Source organism: Solanum tuberosum, unplaced genomic scaffold, assembly GCF_000226075.1.
Source record: "Solanum tuberosum cultivar DM 1-3 516 R44 unplaced genomic scaffold, SolTub_3.0 scf00219, whole genome shotgun sequence".
In the NCBI taxonomy this organism is placed as follows: Eukaryota; Viridiplantae; Streptophyta; class Magnoliopsida; order Solanales; family Solanaceae; genus Solanum; species Solanum tuberosum.
Genome location: NW_006239145.1, coordinates 1,007,458 through 1,033,202, shown reverse-complemented (window position 1 = coordinate 1,033,202; position 25,745 = coordinate 1,007,458). Strand labels below are relative to the sequence as shown.

The 25,745-nt window shown below is 35.4% G+C and overlaps 1 protein-coding gene across 2 annotated transcripts in view; it reads left to right on the top strand.

Annotated features, from left to right (window-relative positions):
* Positions 1-24,339, top strand: part of LOC102582668 (E3 ubiquitin-protein ligase SHPRH) — a 31,053-nt gene extending 6,714 nt beyond the window's left edge. The window contains exons 7-20 of one of the 2 annotated variants that reach the window (XM_015312898.1): positions 944-1,199; positions 1,340-1,580; positions 1,653-1,822; positions 1,907-2,470; positions 3,178-3,344; positions 7,203-7,419; positions 7,570-7,773; positions 8,529-8,645; positions 9,623-9,865; positions 10,876-11,080; positions 18,493-18,698; positions 21,922-22,073; positions 23,001-23,265; positions 23,576-24,339. In XM_015312898.1, coding sequence (XP_015168384.1) covers positions 944-1,199; positions 1,340-1,580; positions 1,653-1,822; positions 1,907-2,470; positions 3,178-3,344; positions 7,203-7,419; positions 7,570-7,773; positions 8,529-8,645; positions 9,623-9,865; positions 10,876-11,080; positions 18,493-18,698; positions 21,922-22,073; positions 23,001-23,265; positions 23,576-23,845 — 3,277 coding nt within the window. In that variant the 3' untranslated portion in view covers positions 23,846-24,339. Of the gene's footprint in view, positions 1-943; positions 1,200-1,339; positions 1,581-1,652; positions 1,823-1,906; positions 2,471-3,177; positions 3,345-7,202; positions 7,420-7,569; positions 7,774-8,528; positions 8,646-9,622; positions 9,866-10,875; positions 11,081-18,492; positions 18,699-21,921; positions 22,074-23,000; positions 23,266-23,575 lie in introns of those variants that run through there. The other variant, XM_015312899.1, reaches the window with a different exon arrangement.
* Positions 24,340-25,745: the final 1,406 nt, after the last annotated feature.

The following is a 25,745-nucleotide window of genomic DNA, read 5'->3' as shown; positions in this document are numbered from 1 at the left end:
CCTCCCCCCTTATTGCTGATGTTGGGCTCTTTTCCCCCCCCCCCCCCCCCCATGCCCAGGGATGGACATATGGAGTGTGTCAATTTAATATGGGGGTGAACATCGCGTAACAAGAATTAGGATGGGTCCTGCTTTGATACCATGTTATGGACCTTGGACCTACTCAACCCCAAAAGCTAGCCCAAGAACCCCTTATAATTTTCCTTTTTTTTTTGTATGAGCTATTGTTCTTAGTTTACTTTTGCTGAACAATCTTATTACCTTCATTAGTTTCATATTTGCTGATAATGACCATGGATGTGTGGTTGCTAAGGATCATACATGTGCATTTATGATGCAACTAGTGTTTTTTGCTTCTTTTCCAGACCGATGTGAACTCTGAAACTATAGCAAGGTGTTTTAAAGCTTGTACTATTTGGAAATACTTGAGGCTTTCAGTGTGAGGAGATGGACGGATTTTTTTGGACACAGTTTTTTTCTATGTTTTTCCTTGATGTTTAGGAGATGTCTGAAACCATTACTTCTAGTCAAATTTCAGTCTCCTTTTGTACTTCTTTCCTTTCTTCTGTTCTTTCTCTGGAAACTTGGTGGAAAGCAAAATAATGCTCTCAAAAGCACTTACAATACTTGTTTAGAGGATCATAGGTATGTGTTTTGTTCAGGGCATGATCCCCTGACAATCTCGCTTGAATGTAAGGTACTGTTCAAGCTAACAGATCTTTGGAGAGGTGATTATGTACACGTCTGGCTTAGAACTTTCAGTCCATAAAGATATTCTTGAGTAATGATGATAATGCTGGTTTTCCGTCTTTTGACCTTGTCATCCAGGATCAATTTATTCTAGGAAATCTGACCAGAATGCTGTGTTTGTCTACTTATACCTCATTTTTTGGCCTTCGTTGTTTCTAGATTGAGGATAAATCTCCGGTGTTTCATGTTGCAGATATCCTGTCATACCTACCCTATTAACCAGAATATTATGGTGGAGGATATGTCTGGATGAAGCTCAAATGGTGGAGAATAATGCTGCTGCTGCAACTGAAATGGCCCTAAGACTACATGGAGTTCATCGATGGTGCATTACAGGGACTCCCATACAAAGGAAACTTGATGATTTGTTTGGTCTCTTGAGATTCCTCAATGCAAGTCCCTTTTATACTTTAAGGTGGTGGACCGATGTTATACGCGATCCTTATGAGGTCTGTGCCCTGGCCTTTCTTTAACAATCATTGAATATACTATTTACTGCAATTGATGCTTATAAGTTCACTTATCTCATCTTTTTGTCCTCTTTTCCACTTTCTCACTCCCTCTCAGAAATCTCTCTTTTCTTTTCCAGAGGGGAGATTCCAGAGCGATGACTTTCACGCATGATTTCTTTAAGCACCTGATGTGGAGGTCATCAAAGGTGCATGTTGCTGATGAACTGCAGCTTCCACCTCAAGAAGAATGTGTTTCTTGGCTTTCTCTTTCACCAATTGAAGAGCACTTTTATCAAAGGCAGCACGATACGTGTGTGAATGATGCTCGTGAACTTACTGGAAGTTTAAAAAATGACATATACAAGAGAAAAATACCTGGTAGTTAGATATCTTCTTTTCATTCATAATACTACTGAAAATAATGGATTCTGAGATTTACTTCAATTGCAGGTTCCCAATTGGAAGATGCCGCAAGTGATGTTGTTATCACCAATATAGAGGCTGCCAAGCTCTTTAACTCACTTCTAAAACTACGCCAAGCCTGTTGCCACCCTCAGGTTGGGAGCTCTGGGTTGCGATCGCTACAACAGTCTCCCATGACTATGGAGGAGATCCTGTCGGTAAGTTGTTAGTCAGGGTCAGAAAACTGTTCTTTCTTAAAATATGTTTCCAGACAAACGTTTGTATAAAAGGTACTTTTGTAGGTTCTGGTAAGCAAGACTAAGGTAGAAGGAGAGGAAGCCCTCCGGAGATTGGTTGTTGCTTTGAACGCACTGGCGGGTATTGCTATAATTAATCAAAATTATACCCAAGCCGTATCATTGTACCAAGAAGCACTGGCTTTAGCAGAAGACCATTTCGAAGATTTCCGATTGGATCCTTTGTTAAACATTCATATTACACATAATCTTTCTGAGGTACTCCCACTCAGCTCTGATAGTTCGCAAAAGCTTGAATGTGCATGTGGAAGCACAAGAGGTGAAGTATCCAACATAGAAGATGCTGAAGAAAGTGATAAAGGTGCTCTATTCAGGGAAGACAAAGTTAAGGAAGAAAGCTTGTTATTGACTAACTCTGACGGTCCATCCAACTTAATGTCAAATTCACTGGAAAACGATTCTGTTGACGAAAATTCTGTCAACAGGTTAAACTTTTTGTCCAAATGTACAATGACAATAGCATGTAAAAAGTTGAAGGAAAAATTCCTATCTGTTTTTAATTTGAAGCTGGCAGGGGCCCAACAAGAGTTCAAAAAGTCATATGATCAGGTAATATTCAGGATAGGCCTTCATCGATGTGGAAAACCTTTGGCTATACTTATTGCTTTGAACAGACCTGACTTTTTGCACAGAAGATATCTGTAATTGTTTGAGGATGCTGTTTGTTCTTGAGTGCTTCTGTCAGAAAACTGACCTCTTAGATGACGGAGAGTATCTAACTAAGAAATATAACTGCCAAGAGAAGGTCCTGGGAAAGCTCTTGGCTCTCACAGATATTCGGCCTGCAAAGTCTCCAAGGGAAAAAAGAAACTATCTTCCAGCCAACAGCTGAAAAAGAAAATATCTATTACCACCAACAGCTTAAACTTTTACTTAAGAAGGAGTTTTGAAGATAATTTGAATAGACCAAGCAATATGACAACTTTTTTGAGAAATATAGACTAATAATTGCACATAAGATGTTTAATTTTTCATATTCAGGAGTATCCTCAAAAACTGTGCAGCATCAATAGACCAAAAGCATCTAAATTTGGTGTGAGTAGTGGTGTCGTAAGACTAATTAGTTCATGTGTTATTAGAAGACAGTTCTGACTTTATCTACAGTCATGATGAGCTACTAAACTTGAGGTGCTTGGAATTTCTTGAGTTATGAGTTAGACCCCTCAATTGTTTCCTATTTCTTTTTGTACTTGGTCTCTGTCTCTATACAAGCTTTCCAAGTTCCTCTTACATTTTCTTTTATCTTATATTTGAAGGTATGTAATGCATTCAGTGATAGAAAGAACCAGTATACTGCTTGGTGGCTGGAAGCTTTGCATCATATTGAGCAAAACAAGGACTCCTCAAATGAATTGATCAGGAAAATAGGAGAAGCTGTTTCTGGGACTCTGAACACCTCTAGGGCATCCAAAGTTGCTTCCTGGTTAGTAATGGATTTATTCTTTACTCTAGGGTCTTTTCTTGTCCATCAAAATTATTTGCTATCATTTGGAAACTGTTTGGTGGCAATTGCTGTGAAGGACTCTATTGTTGTTTTGTATGTAAATTTGGTACCAAGTTTCTTTTAAATTAGTTTGTTCTTTTCCTGGAATCATCTTCTCTAGTACTGTCTTATTTGACCGAATGGTTGGGTTCAAACATAAATTGTTTTGTCGAATCAGTAGCTAAAGTTTTGTTTTCTAAAACATCTGACACTAATATGCTGTAAATGCTGAACAAATGTAGCCATTGCGTATCTTGTTTCCAATTTGTGTCAGATCCCTGGGGTGAAGTGCTATTTGTGAAAGGTAAGTCTGAAAAAACAATTATAAAACCAACAATATTATATGGTACTGAATGCTGGGCCGCTAAAGTCCAACATATCCATAAGTTAAGTGTTTTAGAGATGCGGATGCTAAGATGCATTTGTGGTCATACAAAGATTAGATAAGATAAATAATGACCAGGCCAGAAGTGTAAGTAGCACACATTGAGAATAAAATAAGAGAAGGTTGCTTGAGATGGTTTGGTCATGCCTTGCATCGATCTACAAATGCACCGGTCCATAGGTGGAATCTATGGTGAGTTTGAGTGCTGAAAGGTGACGAGATAGTTGTAAAATCACATGGAAGGAAGTTGTATTGAAAGACCTACAATTTCATTGAATTAATTTAGACTTGGTTAAAGATAGGACACTAATGGAAGAATAGATCCATTTAAGTGATACCTACTAGTTGGGAATATGTTTTAGTCTAGTAAATATGCTGAATTTGAACCTATTGCTTTTCTAGAGGTAATTTTGAACTTAACGTAGATTTATATGGCAATAAGAATATAGAGGACTTTGGAATGGAGTGGATTACATATGGTAAAGCAATGGAGGGATCCAGCAGGTGGGGTGGCCTTGGAAACAGATTTGGAAGACCAGAATCCCTTTCAAAGTAACATGCTTTGCCTTGCTGGTAGCTAATAAAGCATGTCTTACCCATGAGAAACTGCAAAGATGGGGCTGGCAAATGAGCTCAAGGTGCTTTCTATGCAATAGAGCCCAGGAAGACAGTAGTCGTCTGTGTTTGCACTGCAGAGCCACTGATCAACTGTGACAATTGTTCTGACCTTGGAGAAAGTGAATTGGGTGATGCCAATGCGTACTTTGGATTTACTAAGGTTCTGGAACAGTGAGGGGAGGAATGTAAATAACAAGAAATGGTGGAGGGCTATTCCAGCTTGCATCTGGTGGACTGTTTGGAAAGAAAGAAATGCTAGGTGTTTGTATGACAAACACAGTTCTTTACAGAAGATTAAGCTTCAATGTATTGTCTTTCCATTTCTGGTGTAAAGAATTTTTTATAGTAGAATCAGTGTCTTTATTACAATTTTGGAGTCCTTGTAGGTAGGAAAGGATAGTAGGACTCATTGATCTCTTCTATTAAGTTGGATGCCAACACAGAGTTTTAAGTTGATGAATATACTGTTAACTTTCTCAGAAAAAATATAGAGGATTTCTGATATTATTATTATTGTTACTATTATTTTTATATGTTTAACTTATTTTCACTTTTATATAATTTGGTATGATGATGACGTAAATTGAGCTTAAATAAGAAACATGGTCGATGAGGATTCATATAGCCGACCCCAACTTGTTTAGGATTGAGGCGTAATAATGGTTATTGTCAGACCAAAAAAGGAAAGACTTTGAAGGTTGAGCACTGCACCCTTGTACAACATGTATAAAGTTTGGTTATGTAAACTATCCTCCATGCTCTTAAAACCAAATGCTTAGTTAACCGTTTTTGCTGGATAAAGCTGTCCCCAGTATCTAATACTGAACAGTTTTTGGATTTCATTAGTACTCTAAATTTAGAAGGAACAGATGTATAGGGGCCTACAATTCTCTTTTGTATTTTTGCCTACTTGTAATTATGCCCCTGTAATTATGCATCTACTTGATGCTTTCTAATGAAACAACTTACTTCATAAAAAAAAAAAACATGTATAAAGTTTGGTAGTGACAGAAGCACTATATAAGCTGCACTTTTGTGTTGTGAAATCGCAAGTGCAACAGATCTTTTGTGGTCTTGTGGCTTAATGTATGGTGTCAAAGTAGGTAACAGTTCAGGCATTCTCTTTTGAGCACGTAACATATGAGCCACTTGTAAAGTGAGCACTGGACATGGCTTCATCTTGTGATCTAGTTGCAACAGGAGTTGTCATTGTTTGAGGAAGGGCTTGTAAACATAATGCAGTTGTACGGTTGGGTGTAGGACCATCAAGGCCAGTCATAAGTTGCACTGGTGGGTCTCCAACCTAGCTAGTCAACTCAGACTACAGGGCCAGCATGTAAAGATATGGTTCTGCTCCAGTCTCCATGATTTTCTTTTGGAGGTGAGAAATCAAGCAGCTGCAGTAGCACTACATCTAGGAATTGTAGAATGATCCCTTTGCTTTTTCAGTTTTCCATAAGCTCAAAAGTAAGGGGGGAGGGAGAGAAACCCAAAATAGTCTCCAAAGTTTGGGATTTCACCCAAAATGGTCCATAATGTATAAGGGTGAAGCACTAACTATCCTCAAGTTTCCAGAAATGGTATACTGTAAAATAGTCTCTTTATCTTTTTCATCAACATCCGTAGCCTGTTTAGCCAAGTGGTCCTGAATACCTTGTCCCTTGCACCATAACTAAATAGAGGAAGCTAATTTTGGTTCATTTAGCTCCTTAAAAAACACAAGAGATTAAAGTTATATGATTCAAGGAGATTGTAATATGTCTAGATTGTAGGCCGACTTAAAAAATAAAGAACTTCCTTTTATTTGCTTATACTCTTTGTTGAGAATATAATTAAATAAAAGTGTGCTCCCTCTAACAACTTAAGCTTTTAAATGAGATGGTCACACACTTCAACATGGTATCAGAGCAGGCAGAGGTCCTAAGATCGAATCTCACCGCCACCCATATCAAAAAGTATTTCCACGTGCTTGGCCCATGAAAAAAGAATTAGGCTGGCACGTGGTGGGGCGTGTTGAGAATATAATTAAATAATAAAAGTGTGCTCCCTCTAATAGCAGCTTTTAGATGAGATGATCATACACTTCAACACTCTTGAAGAAAGAAAAAATTCCACTTCGTATAAATAGTTGAATTGATTTATTAAAAGCTCAATACCAAACACTGGAACTTTTGGTACCATCTTGGTGCATCATCATGAAATAAATTTTTATTATAAAAACCATCCTACTATAATGTATGTATTTTTAAATCTACTATTAAAATGCTCAAGCTTCTAACACGTATTTTCTATAAAGAATGAGTAGTTTATAGCCTTTTGAGTATGTAGTGGGTCTTGTCCGTTTTTCTGTTCAAAGACGATGTTGATCATACAATGGACATATATAATGTCCGTGACTTCATAACACTGCTATTTACTCCTTTCTAGAGTTGTCTTGCGGTGGATCATATGAACACAACACGCTAGGTTTCTACCGTGGACAAGCATATGCTATAAGATGGTCCTGATTCTCCCTCCCCTTCTCGTTCATTTTCTCAGTGCTTCTCTGCTCTTCTTTTAGTCGATCCTTGGTTCTTTCTTTGGGGAGAGGAACCTGTTAGTGGATCTGACAGAAATAATTAGCTTGCCTCTTTATTAAAAAAAAATCATAAAGAAATCAGCCTTCCTTTGTTCCTTTCAGTATTCCCTGTTTATAAGTGTGTCCTTCCAATTTTATCTCAGAAGGTGGAACTAGCAATCTATTTGTCCCAATCATTTTGCTAATAGTGTACTTTCTTACATTGTTTTCACTACAGTTTCCATAGCATTACTGCTTTGAAGATCTATATTCAGAGTGGTTTAGATTCACTGGAAAGATCGAGGGAATCTTTACTTGTTAAGCTTTTGGAAATTGACCAGACAATGGGCAATCCTAGGAAGGAGGATATTGCTCGTGTTAGATACTGTCCAAAGTGCTATGCTGATTCTGAAGGGGTATTATGTGTTCACTGTGAACTAAATGACTTGTTCCAGGTCTGATTTTCTAGTTTCTTCTTTCTTTGTTGATTATTGAAGTTATGCCATTAGGTATCTAAATATTGTGATGCGTACTATATTCTGAGATTTTCCTCCCATTACCTCTCTTGGGGTTAATGTGGTGTAGTGATGTTGTACTTTCTCCAGGTTTATGAAGCCAGACTTTTTCGTCTTAACAAAGGGAAGAGTGGGGAGGTGATTACATCTGCTGAGGAGGCTGTAGATCTGCAGAAGAAGAAGTCTCAACTGAATCGTTTTTATACAACTTTAGCCCGAACAGACAGGAATTCAGGTTCAGCTACCATCGAATATGAAGATTTTGGAAAGAAGAGGGACTTAGAAAACATTGTGGTGCGTAATGATTGTATCTCTGCTTGTTCCTAAAATATATGATTGTTTTCACTTCAGCTAAAGCAGCAGCAGCCTTTGTGCTTTTCACTGTGTCAGTCTAGTTCTTAGACTGCCAAAGACTGGAAGAAGTATGAAGTTCTTTTCAATTTTATCAAATTCTGGTGTTCATACTTCATAGTAGTATAGGATTTCTTGAACCAATGATTGAAAGAAGCTACAGTTATATCCAATTATGAAGTGTGCTTATAACTTATAAGTGCTCTAATGAAGGCAAAAGGCTCTGGTACTTTGCTGCTGTTAATTCCTCTTTCACCATCTCTGGTGAGATTGCTGTTAATGTTGCTCAACCTGAATGGTTTCGTTTTTTACCTTGAATGAGTTTACCTGAAACTCTCACATCCACCCTGCAGTCAGAAAGTAACATATTTATCATGTTCATACATTTGATGAAGAGAGATTCGGCAACATACTTCTTTGAGCTGCAAGAAAACATAGTTAATGTTATGACGTCAAGTAAAATGCATCTCATCTTCCACAGAGTCTGAATTTGCTTTTGCAAATTGTGTTCCCTGATATTACATATATTTGAAAATTTCTGTTTCTTTTGACTGGAATAATATGGAAATTCAGATTTGAGAATAAGTTAGGTATTATCTCTCCATATTTGGTTCTCTGATTCCTGTCATCGGTCAGGATAAGACCTACATAGTTCTAGCTTTAATGTACGAAATTTTTAATGATTGTGCATTTAATAGGTGTCCAAAGCTCCATCTGATTTGGAAGTAGTGTTGGTCCTTATCAAGAGCAACTCCAGGGGCCTGTTAGATGCTGAAGGTGTATCGGCTGCCAGAAAGCAGCTGCAGCTTCTTGAGGTATCTCTGAATTAAAGCCTTTGTCTGAACAGTTGTCCTTTTAAGGCCTCATTTGTTTTCATTAAGCTTAAGGCGTTTGAATCTGAAAGCACATCTGAATAATTAAGATGTTGTAGATCTGAACACTGAATGATGAAGACGGCTTGTTTTCTTAACATTTGAATATATTGAATTAATAGATAATTAAATATAAAAAAATACAATAATACTAATATACTCAAATATTATTCACAACATAAAATTTAAACAATATAGTAATTAAATATTACATCATTAATATATTTGAGAAAATATTAATATAACATAATAAGACCACTAAACTAATAAAATATGAATATTCCATAATATATCATCCAATGTATCAAATTAATCAAATATTTTTAAATCCACAAATTTTAAAAACTATTGAGTTTTTTTAACTGAATATTTGGATTGTACTTATTGTTTATGGCCACAACATTAATTAATTTATTATCCTCTAATAACAATACAAGCAAAGACAAAGATAGATTTATGTCTTGAAATAAGACAAAATATAATACATCAGTTATGTAGAAAGGCTGCTATGACCCACAACATATTTGGATGATTATAATAAAATCAGTTCGTCATATTGGATTCAACTGAGCAATTAATGCATTAATCACCTACCGACGAGCGCTGAAATGAGTTTCAGACTCCATCTCAAATCTGACCATTCAGATGTTTTAAGACCCAATAAGTGGTAGAATTTTAAGAAAAACAAATGCACTTAATGAGTATCATTTGAATGATTAAGTTTCAGACCTTCATTAAGTGCAAACAATGAGGCCTTAATCTGGTTTGCCTTTGAGATCTTTTCCATTCTCTAAAGAAGGGAACTTTTCTATTTATGGGCATAATAGTCTATTAATGTCTGTTCAAGACAAAGCCTTCATGACAGCATCTTGACAATGTGTATCTTTATGTAAGGTAGTTCATTCTATAGTTCTTTGTAGGGGATGCGGAAGGAGTATGCACAAGCAAGGCTCCTGGCAACAGCTCAAGCCCATGTTCTACGTGCTCATGATGAGATTATGATGGCAACTTCCCGACTACGCTTAAAAGAAGATGAGAATGACAAATCCATTGATGCCTTAGATCCGGGAGAACTAGATGCAGCCAATGCTGAATGGTCTAGTGAAAAGTTTTTATTTTTATCTTCTTTATCAAGAATAAAGGGGCAGCTTCGCTACCTGAAGGTAACAACAAAAGGTTCAGAGTTCTCTTGTGTTCTATATGAAGATTGTTATGAAATTCAGTAGTCATCTGGATGTGAATCATATATGCTTTCAGTAATAGACATTACCAGAACTCGACATTTTGCAATTAAACTAATATGGTCTATGAACTTATCCCACTCAGTTTGTTGTCTATCTTGTATATTGAACCACTTCCATAGGAATAATATAAGTCCAAAAAGTAATACTCCCTCCATTTCAATTTGTTTGACTTTGTCCTAATTTGACTTGACACAGAGTTTAAGAAAGTAATGGAGACTTTTGAATCTTGTGGTCTTAAATCAAAGATATGTCAAATGTACCAAAATGCCCTTTGATCTTGTGGTCTTAAACATGCCATGTGGAAAGTTGGAAATAAAGAGTTGCTAAAAAGGGAAAGAGACATTCATTTTAAAACGTACTAAAAAAGAAAGTAGGACAAACGAATTGAAATGGAAGGCGTAAAAAATTATTCAAAATAGGAACCGTAACTATAGTTTTCAGAAGTTGTGAAACTATTAAGACTATGGGTCATTTGTCGGTAAGGTGCCAATTCTAGATTCATTTCTCCTAATTCTAGAAAATATGTTTGATACTCCTGATGTTTCCATGGTATTGTGTTCCTAAATGGTCCTGAAATGTATGCAAGAAAAGAAATGATGAAAAACACTTTGAGTCTATGTTTGTGCATGTATTTCCTTTGACTTTAGGAACAACTTTTTTTAATTCTTCTTTTGCTCCCCTATTTTTGCTTTTTAAATTTTAGAGGCGGGTACATCCATTTTCCATCATTACTTAGTCTTTTCTTAGAAGTACAAAGAGAAAACCAACTTATTGGTGACTTTGGATGTCTAATTGTTTGACACCGGAATCATATAAAGCGGCATCACCCATTTATATTTTAAGTTTACAAGCAACTGCTTATTATCTGCATTAGCTTGTTTCAAACTTATTTTGTGTGTTCACATTCCTGTGGATATTCTCTTTCACAGGGTTTGGTACAATCCAAACAAACTAACCATCTTGCAAGTAGTGAAAATTCAAATGTAACTCAAGCCACAATTGTCGCAGCGGCTCATGCAGAAGAAAAAAAGGAATACCAAGCTATTACTGAGGAAGATACATGCCCTGTTTGTCAAGAGAAGCTCAATAATCAAAAGATGGTGTTCCAATGTGGGCATGTCATTTGTTGTAATTGTAAGTTTCTCATGGCCTTGTATCCCTATTTCTGCTTCAAGGCACTGTAATTCCAAATGTACTATTTATATTACCAAGTTATATATTATTTATGTTACCAAGCATAACTGCATTTTGTTACTGAACCTCTTGGTTCTAAAAACGCTGTTGCTGGCAAGCTGTATATTGTAACTGCATGCATTTTACCTAAGGATTCTAGAAACTGAACTTTCTCCTTGCTAAAATGTACATATATTCCAAGGACATGACTAAATAGTGTACACCATAAAAATGGAATTTTCAGTTATTCTAATATAAGATCATTTTTATTTTACTAAGCTTAGTGCATGTACATGACTACTTTTTTTTTCTTACTTCTCCTTCTTTATTGATAGGTGATATTCTTCCACCTTAGTGAATGAAAGTTTGATTAAGAAGATTACCCTACTGAGCAAAAGAGTAGAATTTGTAAAATAGACATGTTTCTTAATATATTGGGGTGAGATACATGCATATCCTGGGTTGATATTAGTTTAGAGCAGTTATTTTCACTTTGAAAGTATTATAGCAGTTCTTTATTGCTACAATGTTAATATACATAACAATTAGTACGCTTCAATATCAAGCTAGTTTAGATCAACTATATGAATCCTCTATGTCTATTCCATTCTGTTAGACCCATTGCATTCAAATACTCAAATTTATTGTTTGAGGCATTTTAGAGGTTCTCTGACTAAATATCTTCTACAGCTCATTCTTATCCCTACAATGGCATACAACTCTATGAACATACTAAAAACATTTCTGAAAAAACACCCTGATCGATGTGGGCATACCAACATGGATGAACTTTAATCCCTACTAGTTAGTGTCGTCTGTATAGTTTTTTTCTTCGATTGGGCTTCCTTCTTAGCTAAGTTTGTGTCGATTCAAGAGATTGTAGGTAAGAGTGTCTCCACCCCCCAAGTCTCTTCTGAGTTTATTGGAATCCGTATTGGTCAAGTTGGAAAATTAGTCAATCTAGGGGAATTATCAAACTAGTACACATATGAGGAGCTAGCCTCCCTAGTTTGCATAAGGCTAACAAAGTATGCAACTTTTTGGGTTCTGCAGTTCAACTCGCAATTTTGAGTTCTTTGGTTATCCCTATTGGTATACAGTACTCACGAAAGGTCGTATAAGTTTTGGTACCAAAGTTGTACAATCTTATTTATCCATTGTCACGACCCAAAAATGGACGTGATGGCACTCATCTTATCCCACTAAAACAAGTCAGCCTAAATACCATTTTGTCACGACCCAAAAATGGACGTGATGGCACTCATCTTATCCCACTAAAACAAGTCAGCCTAAAATCCAACTAATACAATAAATGTAGAGTAAAACAAGAAAAGAGACTAACACCATCTAATACTATGGAAATCATAATCAACTCAAAATAAAACCCCAAAACTTGGTTGTCACGTGTACAAGCCTCTAAAGTATTACAATTGATTCGAAAGAAAAATACAAGTCTCAAATGACCTTGTTTCTAGAATAGAACAAGATCATAAATAAGGAGCAAGAGGATCCACTGAGATGACAAACAACTACATCACAAATCTCCACAGAAAGCCTCAGACAAGGAGAGAAGAGAGAGTATCACAAAGATCCGGGCTCGTAACCTACACAATTGTAGAAGCAATGGGTGAGTACCAAATCACACGGTACTCATCAAGCAAACTCCTAAACACAAAGTAAGAGTATAGAATATGGGTACTCCTCCTAACCCTCAGGGGTTGGCCTGCTGGCAATTGACTTGAGCCTTGGGGTTTGCTCCCTTTCAAGGTCTCAAGTTCGAAACCCACTGGGTGCAAACAATTTCTGAGGGCCATCGGACTGGGTAAAACCTGAATTAACCGTGGTGCACTTGCGGGAAACTCCTTGCCGAGGGCCTGTGCACCCCCGGGATTAGTCGGGGCTCAAAGAGACTCGGACACCCAGTGCAAATCAAAAAAAAATAAAAAAATAAAAATATGGGTACTCCTACCCCTCCAACCGAACCTCCACAACTACAACCTGCATAAACTAGTTCAACCTAGCAGTTCACAATTTACATAACACATAGCTCAATAACAACACTCCAACAATTACAGATCAGCAACACACGAGATCAAGTTCCTCAATCACAAGTTCCATAGAAAGGCACTCACAAGTTCACAAATGATAAAGATATGCAATGTAGTGAAATGCAATACCAAGTATTGTGATGCATGTCTGACCTAGTGATATACACCCGCTGTCTCTCGGTCCGGAACTCATGGGGGACATATCTATCCATGCATCTGTCGCGGCATGCGACACGTCCCTCGATAATAGAATTCGTTGTGGCGTACGACACGTCCTCGAATCATAATATCCGTCGTGGCACGCGACACGTCCCTCGAAATGGTACATCCTTTTTAATTCTTATTTTTTCTCAATTCACATAACACTTGTCACAACCATGTCTCAGAACCAATGCAAATGACATGTTTACACAATTAATGAGGAAATGACCATTTCCATAACAATGAACAATGCACAATTCACAACAACACAATCGTGATACAACATCAACAATGAATCAATAAGTCTTTCAAACCATTCTCAACACATCACACACTAGTAAATAATCATATTGCCTTTTATTACCCCATTCCCCTTTTCATCATTAGAATTATTCAATATGGACAAGTCAATCCATACAAAGACTCATTACTCCTCAACACATACCACAAGGAAATACACGATTCTATATACTTAACAAGGGTCGAGAAATCCACTTGCCTCGAATAATCGAACAATCACTCCAAAACTTGAGCCTTCTCCTTTTGTTGGGCTTCCAAATCAATGCAATCTATTCAAATAAATAATTACAATAAGATTTTGAAACTAACAATACCCATATTACTATATGTCTAGCGTAGACCCAAAAAATCACCCAACTATATAATCAAGTTCCTAATCTTGATGCCAATTAATATGTCAACTCTTATATTTTCTAAATTTCAAGCCTAGAATTAAGTTCCAATTTCTCCAATATCAATAATTTAATGATATTCATATAATACAATACACCTAATATTTAATTACATACACCAATATTATTAAAACTTGAATTTTTATACGATAACCATGAATTTGATTTCCTGTTTCTTTATCTTCTGATCATCGTATAAAAATTCAAGTTTTATTAATATTGGTATATGTAATTAAATATTAGGTGTATTGTATTATATGAATATCAATAAATTATTGATATTGGAGAAATTGGAACTTAATCCTAGGCTTGAAATTTAGAAAATATAAGAGTTGACTTGTTAATTGGCATCAAGATTAGGAACTTGATTAGAGAGTTGGGTGATTTTTTGGGTCTACGCTAGACATATAGTAATATGGGTGTTAGTTTCAAAATCTTATTGTGATTATTTATTTGAATAGATTGCATTGATTTGGAAGCCCAACAAAAGGAGAAGACTCAAGTTTTGGAGTTATTGTTTGATTATTTGAGGCAAGTGGATTTCTCGACCCTTGTTAAGTGTATAGAATCGTGTATTTCCTTGTGGTATGTGTTGATGAGTAATGAGACTTTGTGACGGGTTGATTGGTCCATATTGAATAATTCTAATGATGAAAAGGGGGTAATAAAGGCAATGTGTTTAGTTACTGGTGTGTGATGTGTTGTGAATGGTTTGAAAGACTTATTGTTGTATCGCAGTTGTGTTGTTGTGAATTGTTATGGAAATGATCATCTCGTCATCAATTGTGTGAACATGTCATTTGCATTGGTTCTGAGACATGATTGTGACAAGTGTTATGTGAATTGAGGAAGAATAAGAAATTAAAAAAGATGTACCATTTTGAGGGACGTGTTGTGCGCCGCAACAAATATTATGATTCGAGGGACGTGTCGTACGCCACGACGAATTCTATTAGCGAGGGACGTGTTGTGCGCTACGACAAATTCTATTATTGAGAGACGTGTCTTACGCCGCGACGGATGCATGGACAAATATGTCCCTCATGGGTCCCGGACTGCGAGACAGTGGGTGTGTATCACTAGGTCAAACATGCATCACAATACTTGGCATTGCATTTCACTACATTGCATATCTTTATAACTTGTGAGTGCCTTTCTGTAGAACTTGTGATTGAGGAACTTGATCTCGTGTGTTGTTGATCTGTAATTGTTGGAGTGTTGTTATTGAGCTATGTGTTATGTAAATTGTGAACTACTAGGTTGAGCTGGTTTTATGCAGGTTGTAGGTGTGGAGATTCGTTTGGAATGGGTAGGAGTACCCGTATTCTATACTCTTACTTTGTGTTTAGGAGTTTGCTTGTTGAGTATCGTGTGGTTTGGTACTCACCCCTTGCTTCTACAATTGTGTAGGATACGAGTCCGGATCTTTGTGATACTGAGATTTGTGAGGTAGTTGTTTGTCATCTCAGCGGACCCTTTTGCTCCTTATTTATGATCTTGTTCTATTCTAGAAACATTGTCATTTGAGACTTGTATTTTTCTTTCGAATCAATTGTAATACTTTAGAGGCTTGTACACGTGACAACCAGGTTTTGGGGTTTTATTTTGAGTTGATTATGATTTCCACAGTATTAGATGGTGTTAGTCTCTTTTCTTATCTTACTTCCGCATTTATTGTATGAGTGTCATCACGTCTATTTTTGGGTCGTGACAAAATGGTATCAGAGTCAGGTTCATAGGTCTCACGTGTGTACAAGTCTTGAGGATCAGCACGGAGACGTCTGTTGCTTATCATCAGAGGCTATTGTGACTTTTAGAAAAAATCTCCACTTCTTGAATCTCTATCGTACATCTTTTGTTCGTTCTGATTCGTATCGCTTCATTCCATTCTCTCTCACTTATAGTGATGAGTCGTGTGTGGTTCCTTAAGTAAGCCATTGGTGTGTCTTGATGGCTTGGATGTTAGACCATATACTAAGGTGGAAGTGATAGACTTATGAAAAGGATGCATGGTCAGATTCAGAATGTTCAGCAATTTGAAGGGATTGAGTAAGGTGATAGCTCGATGATGCATTTTGAGGATATTTGAATGATGAGGTTGAACAAGTGTTTGAGGGACTTCATGAGCGTGTTATCTTTTTTTTTGGTTAGTTACCCTAGCAGAGGGAATAGTACTTGTGTGGTATAGGCAATATCTTGAGTGGTTCGACAATTAGAAGTAGAATGATTAAAATGATGGCTAGATTATGAACACTGTAACTTTGGAAACTACAGTTAGTAAAGTTGTCACAACATATATGGGTTGCTTAGCGAATGATGAGAATGTTGTGCGCCAATTGAGATCAGAATCTCTACTACGATTTCATAGATTGAGTGTATATCAAAGAGGGTCATGATACGACTACTACAACGATATCGATGCTTACTTGGTTGGAGTTATGGAGCGTGTTACTTCTGCCATCGACGTGATCTTAGAAAGAATGCATATCGATTAGGCTAGAGACGGAATGGATTTGATAATGTTTTGCAGTTATTCAGTGTGTAGAAATGTTTGGGTACGATCTTCTTGATAGGTATGATGTGTTCCAGTGGTGGATCTAACGGACTTTCACGATGTGGTATTAGTGGTATCTGGAAACGAATACGTCAATTGTCAAGTGTGAATACTAACTACTTAAGGAGTTATCAATTTTGTCACATGTTTCATATAATGAGATTCGATGTCCATTCACATTTAAGAAACCAAATAGTTTGTTACTACAGATTCCTGGGTTAAAACATTATTTATAAGGAAGATTTTAGTTGAATTTTAGGCTGACTTGTCTTGGTGGGATAAGACAAGTGTCATCACGTTCAATTTTGAGTCGTGGCAAAATGGTATCAGGGCTTTAATAATAATGTGGTACCATATTTTAAATTTCAACTACAGAAAGAACGAAAATAAAAATATGCATCCAGCAGCTAACCTATACGTCCACTAATTGGCTAATCCCTATCCCTCACTTAATTTCCATCCAATGATTATCTCATGACCCATTATTATTTTTCAAATTGAAAAGATCACTGATAACAAGAGAATTTCAAATTTTAACTTTTCAATTTATTTATTTTCAATTTCCGATTCTCTCCTTCTTTTCAACACCCATCAATATATTAATAAATTAAAACAATAATATGACCTCTAGGCTCTATTCATATACATAGAGGGTACACAATTATACTACAGAAAAATAAACAAACTAGCAATCAGATCCCTTGATTCTAGGAGATTTTAGAATCAAGGGATGATTTTATTTGATCTAATTCCTAAACTATTTAATAGCATATCATATATGATTTTATCAGTAGTGTACCCCTTTTTCTCCTTCGTATCCTCACCTTTTTCTCGATACCATAGCATTGTGACAAGTTCCAAACTCATATAGTGTAGAGTCTCCTTGAAACTCCCAAAATTGCCCCTTTTTGCTGATTTTTCTCGCCCCCACACTGCATGGTCGTGCAGCTGGGTACTTGAGTGCGCAGCCAGCGGGCAGAGGTCCACTGGCCTCATCCCATTTCTTCTCGGCTGCGCAGTCTTGCAACTTCGCACATTTTTATGTTCTTTTCATTCCTTCAGCACTCCTGTTGGGTCTTTTTTCCACTAATCACATTCAACACTTGAATAAGCAACACCTTCATTATAAAATTAGAAGAATAATAACAAAATTCACATCCAACACTGTCTGGAATTAGCTTAATTCAATGCTCATCATGTCCCTAAAAGAATGTCACCTTTCTATAATTTAAAACGACTTAGTTTTAAAATTTTCTTTTTACCCTAAATGAAATGTTTTATAGCTACACAAATATCTAATGTTTTTTTAGATCACAAGTTTTAAATGTCTTCCTTTTATTCTTAAACTTTGTGCCAAGTTAAACGGTGTCACATAATGTAGGATGGAGGGAGTATTTAGTTACAATTTATTTTTGATTCCAGAATAGAACTAGAGATCCTGGCCATTTAGATGTGGGATACTTTCGCAAGTATACGTCTGTTTACACATGTTGATATATCTAATCCAGCTATCTAATTTGACAGTTGATATGCCCTTCTTATCTGCACTTTCTGTATTTCACATTTGTGCCAAGAATTTTGTTCCTAATAGCTATATTATCCTTGTGTGCTTTTCTTTTTTATTGTTTTGAATTGCCCCTAAAATTGAGGGGTTTCGGACATTGCCAGAAGAGAATAGAGGATAATCTTCCTTTCTGCATAAACAACATTTGAGTTACACAGCTTGGACAAACTATTTTTTTTGTGGGGTTGTAGAAAGTTACAGAACCTGCATATTCATGTAGCTTTAACTTGAATAAATGCTATAAACATTTTTCTGTTATGTGAGGAGTGCTAAAGGTGGATACTATGCTCTAACTTTGATGGTTGCCATTGCAGGTTTGTTTGCAATGACTGAGAAGAGATTAGCCCTTCATGGGAAGCCTCAGTTTAGCTGGTTAATGTGCCCAACTTGTAGACAACATACTGACTGCAGAAATATTGCTTATGCTGTTGACAGACGGAATATGTCATGTCCATCTTCTTCTATAGTCTCTGAGAATTCTGAAGCTTCAACAAATGTCCAAGGTTCATATAGTACCAAGGTACTCCTTACTTTTTTACTCAAAACGCAAATTCTATAATTTTCACTGAATTGTACTTTCCCAGCAACTTCATGTGTCCCAATATTATTCAATCTATCTCTTTCCTCCCATAATAGCTAACTTATAGCTTGTTTGGCCAAGCTTCTTGGAGGCTAAAAGCAACTCTTTTATATCAGAAACACACTTATTTTTGAGGTTTTTGACCAAATGAAATAAGTACTTTTGAGCTGCGGGAGAAGTAGCATTTATGTTGTTGAGAAGAAACTACAAATTTCTGCCTTTTCCATGAAACAGAAGCAGAAATTTAATTTTCCTAAGACAAAAATATCCTTTTTTACATATGTCAAACTTCCCTTTATTAATTTAATACATCTTTCTTTCAATTAAATACAGACTCTTTTTTCCTATTTCTTTTTTATTTTTGTCGTGTCTTTCCCCGTGTTCTCCATCTCTCTCTTCTTCTCCTCTTCTTCTTTGTAATAACCCGTCAACTTTAAATACAGGTTTCTTTCTCCCTTTTTGCTACAGTCTCTTTCCTCTATCTCTCCATTTTTCTCTTTGAAATAGCAATGTCATAACTATAAACAAAATACAAGTTAATAATTTGCTCTCAACTTTAATGTTTTTCATCCTAAATATTTTATATAATTTCTCTGTTAAATAAACGTGCTTTAATGTTGTTTTTCTCATAACTTAACATGCCAAAACTCTTTTTAAAATGATTGGCCAGCACAATCGACTCATCAAATTTCGACCCAGAAAATTGTTTATCAAAATTAGGGGTGTCAAAAATTAACCCAAACATAGGTAACCCGCCCAGAATGTTAAGGGTTGGGCTCAAGATAATTTGAATTAGGTTTAATCTCAACTCATTCAAGACTAACCCATTTTAAGAGAATCCTCAATTGAGCCCAATTCAATCTCCAATTTCAACCCGTTTTAAAACTCTTTACTAAGATATGTTTCTATACCAAAGAAATGAATTATTATCTATTTAACATCTTTTAGGATTTATCTATCAATTTGTTACTTTTTTTAAAAAAAAATCTTGAGCTGAAATTCGCATTGTGATTATAAAAGTTAAATATCACTATGTTAAAATTATAGAGATTAATCGGGTCAAATTGGGCGGGTCAAGACCCAACCCATTTTTTAGCCCATTTAAACCCAACTCATTTGAGCCCAAACTAAACTTGGGCGGGTCAAGACCCAACCCAATTTCTATTTCAACCCATTTTAATATCTCCAATTTCAACCCATCCCGCCCATTTGACACCCCTAATCAAAATATTGAAAAAAGTACTTCCACTATTCCTTTTTACTTGTCACAGTTTCCTTTTTAAGAGTCAAATGATATGAACTTTGACTAACATTTTAAGATGTATTTATTCATCATATTTATATTAAAAAAAGTTGCAATTTATAATATTTATGTATAGTTTTTGAATATCTAATTTTTTATTTTAAAATTGTACTAATATAATCTAATTTAGCTTTGAAAGTTAGTCAAATTAACTCTTGAAAAGCGCAATGTGACAGCTAAAAAGGAACGGAGAGAGTACTTCTCAAATGAATTGGCCAAACACAAATTTCCTCCAAAAGTACTTCTCAAAAATTATTTTGACAAAAGTGCTTCTCAAAATAAGAAGTTTTTGGCAGCTTGGCTAAATGGGTTCTTAGTCTGAATAAAACAACATTTACAACTATGCCGCAATACGAAGCTAATTGAGGTCGGTTGTATAGATCTTCAATATCATAAATGTGTTGTAGGTTCATAATATGTCAATACGTACTTAAGGATTATCTACCACAAGGGGATCTCTAGTGCTTATTTCTCTAAATATATTAAGGTTGTTCTAGTAAGCACCAGTATTTTAGTTGGTATCATTTATATGGATTTTCAACTTCCATTGATTATCTAGATTTTCCTAGGTTCTGATATATTCCAGATCTTTTATGATAACATTTTCCCACATGATTTTAGGTCTTCCTTTCCATTTTTAGCACTGTCAATCATCATGAGTTAAACGAGATAATGTCGTTCTATCCTCTAAATCCTCTACTTGTACCTTCTGAGATATGTGATAGTTTTTATCTTTTTTAAATTTTGTATGACTGCACATTCATCTTAACATTCGCATCTTTGAGGCGCTTATTTTGTGAATATGTTGGGCTGTAGAGACCCAACATTCACTCCCATACAACATTGTTCGCCTTAAAGACGTTCTATAGAACTTGCCTTTCATTGGTATCTTCCTATCACATAACACTCTTGTGGCACGCTTCCATTTCCATCATCTTACTTTAATCGTATTCATAGCATCTTCATTTATCATTCCATTTTCCTGGGACATTAAAACTAGATATCTAAACTATTTACATTTAAGTACCTCATATCCGTCTGATCTCACCTCAACTTCACTCCTATCTGACAAAAGTTGCAGTGCATGTATTCTGTCTCACTCCTACTTATCCTAAATTCATTACTCTGTAAGTGCTTCTCCATGGTTCCAACTTTTGATTGACATTCTCACTAACATCATCAATTAACTCAATATCGTCTGCAAAGAGCATGTGCCATGGTATCTCATCTTGAACACTGTTGTTTAGCTCATCCATAGAAGGGTAAATAGGTATGGCCTTGGTCTGAATATTGCGGATATTAATAGTCGAATATTCAAATAAATTATTTTATTGAATTTGATAAATAAATGATTAAGATAATGATTTGAAATGGGAAGACTGAAGAACGGAAGTTAGTTGGGAAAATTTCAAATCAAATAATACAATTGGAGTAGAAGTTCTTCCATTTAAGTTGTATCAATCACCTTGCAACAAAAGGAAGTACTTGCTAGATAGAGTCAACTTTCCAATCAAATAATATGGAAAATATAATCTATATCTGATCAGAATGTTGGAGAAGTTCTTCCATTTAAGTTGTAGAAGCACCTTGCAACAAGAGGAAGTACTTTCTAGATAGAGAGTCCGCTAACTTGTTAGGACTAAAATATGTCGTTGAATCATTACATATTGTTGCAGTTTTGATTAGTTTTACTTTTAATACATAATTCCTTAACTAAACTGCAAACTGATAACTTGAACTGAATATGGAACTGTATCGTTCATTTTAGGACAGTAGGAATTTGTGTATGTAACAACAAAAGTTGTAATGCATTTTCAATTTATTGATGAACGTTGTATTTTGATGAACATTGTATTCTAGATTGAAGCTGTCACCAGAAGAATTTTATGGATCACTTCCACAAATCCAGTAGCTAAGGTTCTTGTCTTTAGCAGTTGGAATGATGTGCTGGATGTATTAGAGCATGCGTTTGCGGCTAACAACATAACTTTTGTGCGGATGAAAGGAGGAAGGTAATAATTTGCTTGTAGTCCACCTTTTTTGGTTCTTTCAAAGTTCAAAAATAGTTGTTTTCTAGGAACAGAAGGGAACACTTATTTTTCACGATTTTAGCAACCATGAGACTAAATTCATATTTTCCTGCATTATCTGAAGTCTCTGTTTAAAGAAAGGAGTTAATTAAAGAAAAGAGCCACTCGGCTAATTTATTTACAAGAAAAATGGCCTAATTAGCCATTCGGCCATAGCTTTCTCTTCTTCCTTTCACTTTAGCCATTAATGGCTTCTCTTCCTTCTTCCTTCTTCCTTCTTCCTTCTTCCTTCCTCTTGCTTTTTCATCTTCTTCTCCTTCTTCTTCTTCATCGTTCTTCTTCGTCTTCTTCATCATCATCTTCTTCTGCTTCGTCATCCTCTTCTTCTCATCTTTTTTTTTCAATTCAACATACCGCAAACGTGAATTGTTTCGAGCAAATTATATATCAAAAGTATCCAATTTGTACAATCCAAACCACGTTGCTCTAGTATGGTTTGCCACAAACTTAATGTAATAAATCAGCTAAACTTCATAAACTGTCTTCCCAACATTGATGATGTTGAAGGTCCAGAACTAAGCATTAATCCACTCTTGCTTTTCTGCTTCTTCATCCTCCTATATGTTAGCGAGCTCCATTATTTACATTTTACACTATTGCTTGTCAATGGCATAGTTTGATTCAGCTCACTAGTTATATCATAATTATGATGCTACTGTGAATTTTAGCAGTGTTGGACTCGTACTGAAGCTAATAGTTGGAATGAAGTCACTGCATTCATAGTTCATTCCTAAAATCCGTGAAGGAAGCAGCTCTTGATTTTATGGCCAAATATTTCATGTTGCATGTCTTAAGAGTGTGCTATGACACATTAGTTTCAAGTTTTAAACTTAAGTACTGCATTCACAGGAAATCACATGTTGCCATCAGCCAATTCAGAGGCCACAACAACAATGTCGAAGAAAATGGCAAAAGACATGTGGGTCAACCAGAAACTAGATCCATTCAAGTGTTGCTGCTCCTGATCCAACATGGAGCCAATGGCCTCAATCTTCTGGAAGCCCAGCATGTTATACTTGTTGAACCGTTGCTGAATCCTGCAGCAGAGGCACAAGCCATTGGCAGGGTGCATCGAATTGGACAAGCACATAAGACTCTTGTTCACCGTTTTATAGTATGTATCTCTATCGAAACTTCATTATAATTGAATTGGGAGTCGAAACCTAACTCTGTATGGTGACTCTGTTATATCTAAACTTTCTGGTACAATGAACCAAAAATTGTAGTATTGTTTTATAACTATCAGTTGAGCTGTCTCCTATTATTAGCAACATAAAATGTGTCATTTAATGTTATGTCTGAAGTGACTGTGGGTGAAGACCTACTTTCCAGTCTTATTTTTCAATTGTTGCTACATATAGTACATCCTTCACTGGGGGTGATTCATCAAGATCTCTTTCTTTTTGTTGTCTTTTTTATAATAGGTGAAAGACACAGTTGAGGAGAGCATATACAAGCTGAACAAGAGCAGGAATACTGGTTCATTTGTTAGTGGCAACAGAAAGAATCAAGATCAACCCATTTTGACGCTAAGAGATGTTGAATCCTTATTCAGGGTGGCACCGGCACCTTCCATCGATGAAGAGGCAACTGAGAGCTTGACGCATTTTCCACCTTCTGTTGCTGCTGCTATAGCTGCTGAGAGGAGGCTTAGGGAACAAACATCTGGTCAAGAGCCACAGGAGAATTGTTGAATAAACAAAATTCTAGCTGTTGAAGGAACAAGTAGGATCATGATCCTACTCCATTCTTTTTTTATTTCGATATGTCAAGACCTGAATGAAGGATTCATCCATTTATCATGCTATCCATAAGCAGTGGAATGTCCTGGATAGGAGATTGTTGCTGCTAGTAAATTTCCATTAGCAGCTTATTTTGGTCATAGTTATCTTGTCACAGGGACATTCATCCGAATCCAGTTTTTTTGACATGGAGCATATATATATACCTGTATGTGAATTCATAAATATGTGTGAATATCCTCTAAAAATTCAATAAATGCTATACATGTATCCATAAGTTCAAAAGTAGAATGAATTTAGTGTTAAAACTTAAAAGATCTAGTTTAAATCATGTATGCACGCCTCTATGTTTTGTAGATAGCTGATTCTTTTGTACATTAGTGCTTAGCACACAAGGTATAACGGTTGTACATATTTTCCTCCCATAATGGATCCACCATTGTATAGTTAGACTTTGTCATTTTCATGCCCAAGCCTCTCCATTTTATCTTCTATTTTTGTGTGTTAAACTCCTTTGATCATAAATTAGAGTTCAGAATCAAAAGGGAAACTTTTTTCCTTCAGAAAACATAAACGGTATATATAAAAATAAAAATAAAAGGGTAAAATCACTCTAGAGGCTGCGATATCTTTATTACTAAATTAACTTCGTTTGGGCTGTTAAAAAAAATTAAAATCGCTGCCCCATTAGTGATTTTGTCAAATTCTTTTTTTTAAAACTATTTTTTCAAAAAAAAATAAAAATCTATAATCTCGAGTTAATATCGTAAAAGGTAATTAAACTATGAGAAATTATCTGGCAAAGTCATTAAACTTTGTTTTATATCAATAAAATCACTTAACTTAAGATATTTATCTAGAAAAATCATCCAATTATATTTATCATTAAAATAAATTTAGCATAGCAAAATAAATTATTTTTTATACCATATAAATTACATGGACCCAATAAATAAATAAAAAACCATTTTGTCCCGCTTATCAGTACTCCGATTCTTTTTTTATTATCAATTTTGGACATGAAATTCAAATTCATAAGAGATCCAATATCACATTACAACTGGCTAGCGAATATATGCAATTAAATTCTTTAAATCGCATTAGGGTTGCACATTATTACTTGTAATTTGGCGTATACATTATTACTCATTTACTTGAATCAACATATATGTACTGGAGTATCTATTGTATCGATCGGTTTGGTTTGGTTTTAAGTATTATCAGTTCGGTTTATTGGTTTTCGATTTTTAAATATGCTAAATCAATAAGATATTTGTTATTGATTTTTGGTTTATCGGTTTTAGTCTTTCACGGTTCGATTTTCGATTTAACCAATAAGAAAATGATTTCAAAACAAATATATGACTTGTCCAACAATTTAACACAAAATAAAAAAGAGAGAAATCTAATTACTCATTGAGTGCAAAAATTCTGCTTAGTATAGTAAAAGTATAACAAATACTCATAATTCACAGCCCTAGTCGTTGCCTCAAAGACTAAAGTAATACTAAAATCTAAAGAATAAATGCAGAGAGCAAAAGAATAATTGCAGAGAGCAGAGTTAATTAAGTAATGTTAATTACGTAGGATCCTTATAGTTAAAGTTTAATATAGTGATTATATTAATATTTTTTATTTGATACTTATGTATGACTAAAATTTAAAATAGTAAATTATTATATTTTTAATGAGTTATCGATTAACCCAATAACCCAATATTAAAAAATCAATATCAAACCAATAACTCAGTAGTTTTTTTTAAGTAACCAATATTATATTAGGTCTCTTACAAGAATTTGGCATTTGCTTATAGTGTGAGTAAATTTGAGGAGAAATCTTTGAAACACAATTC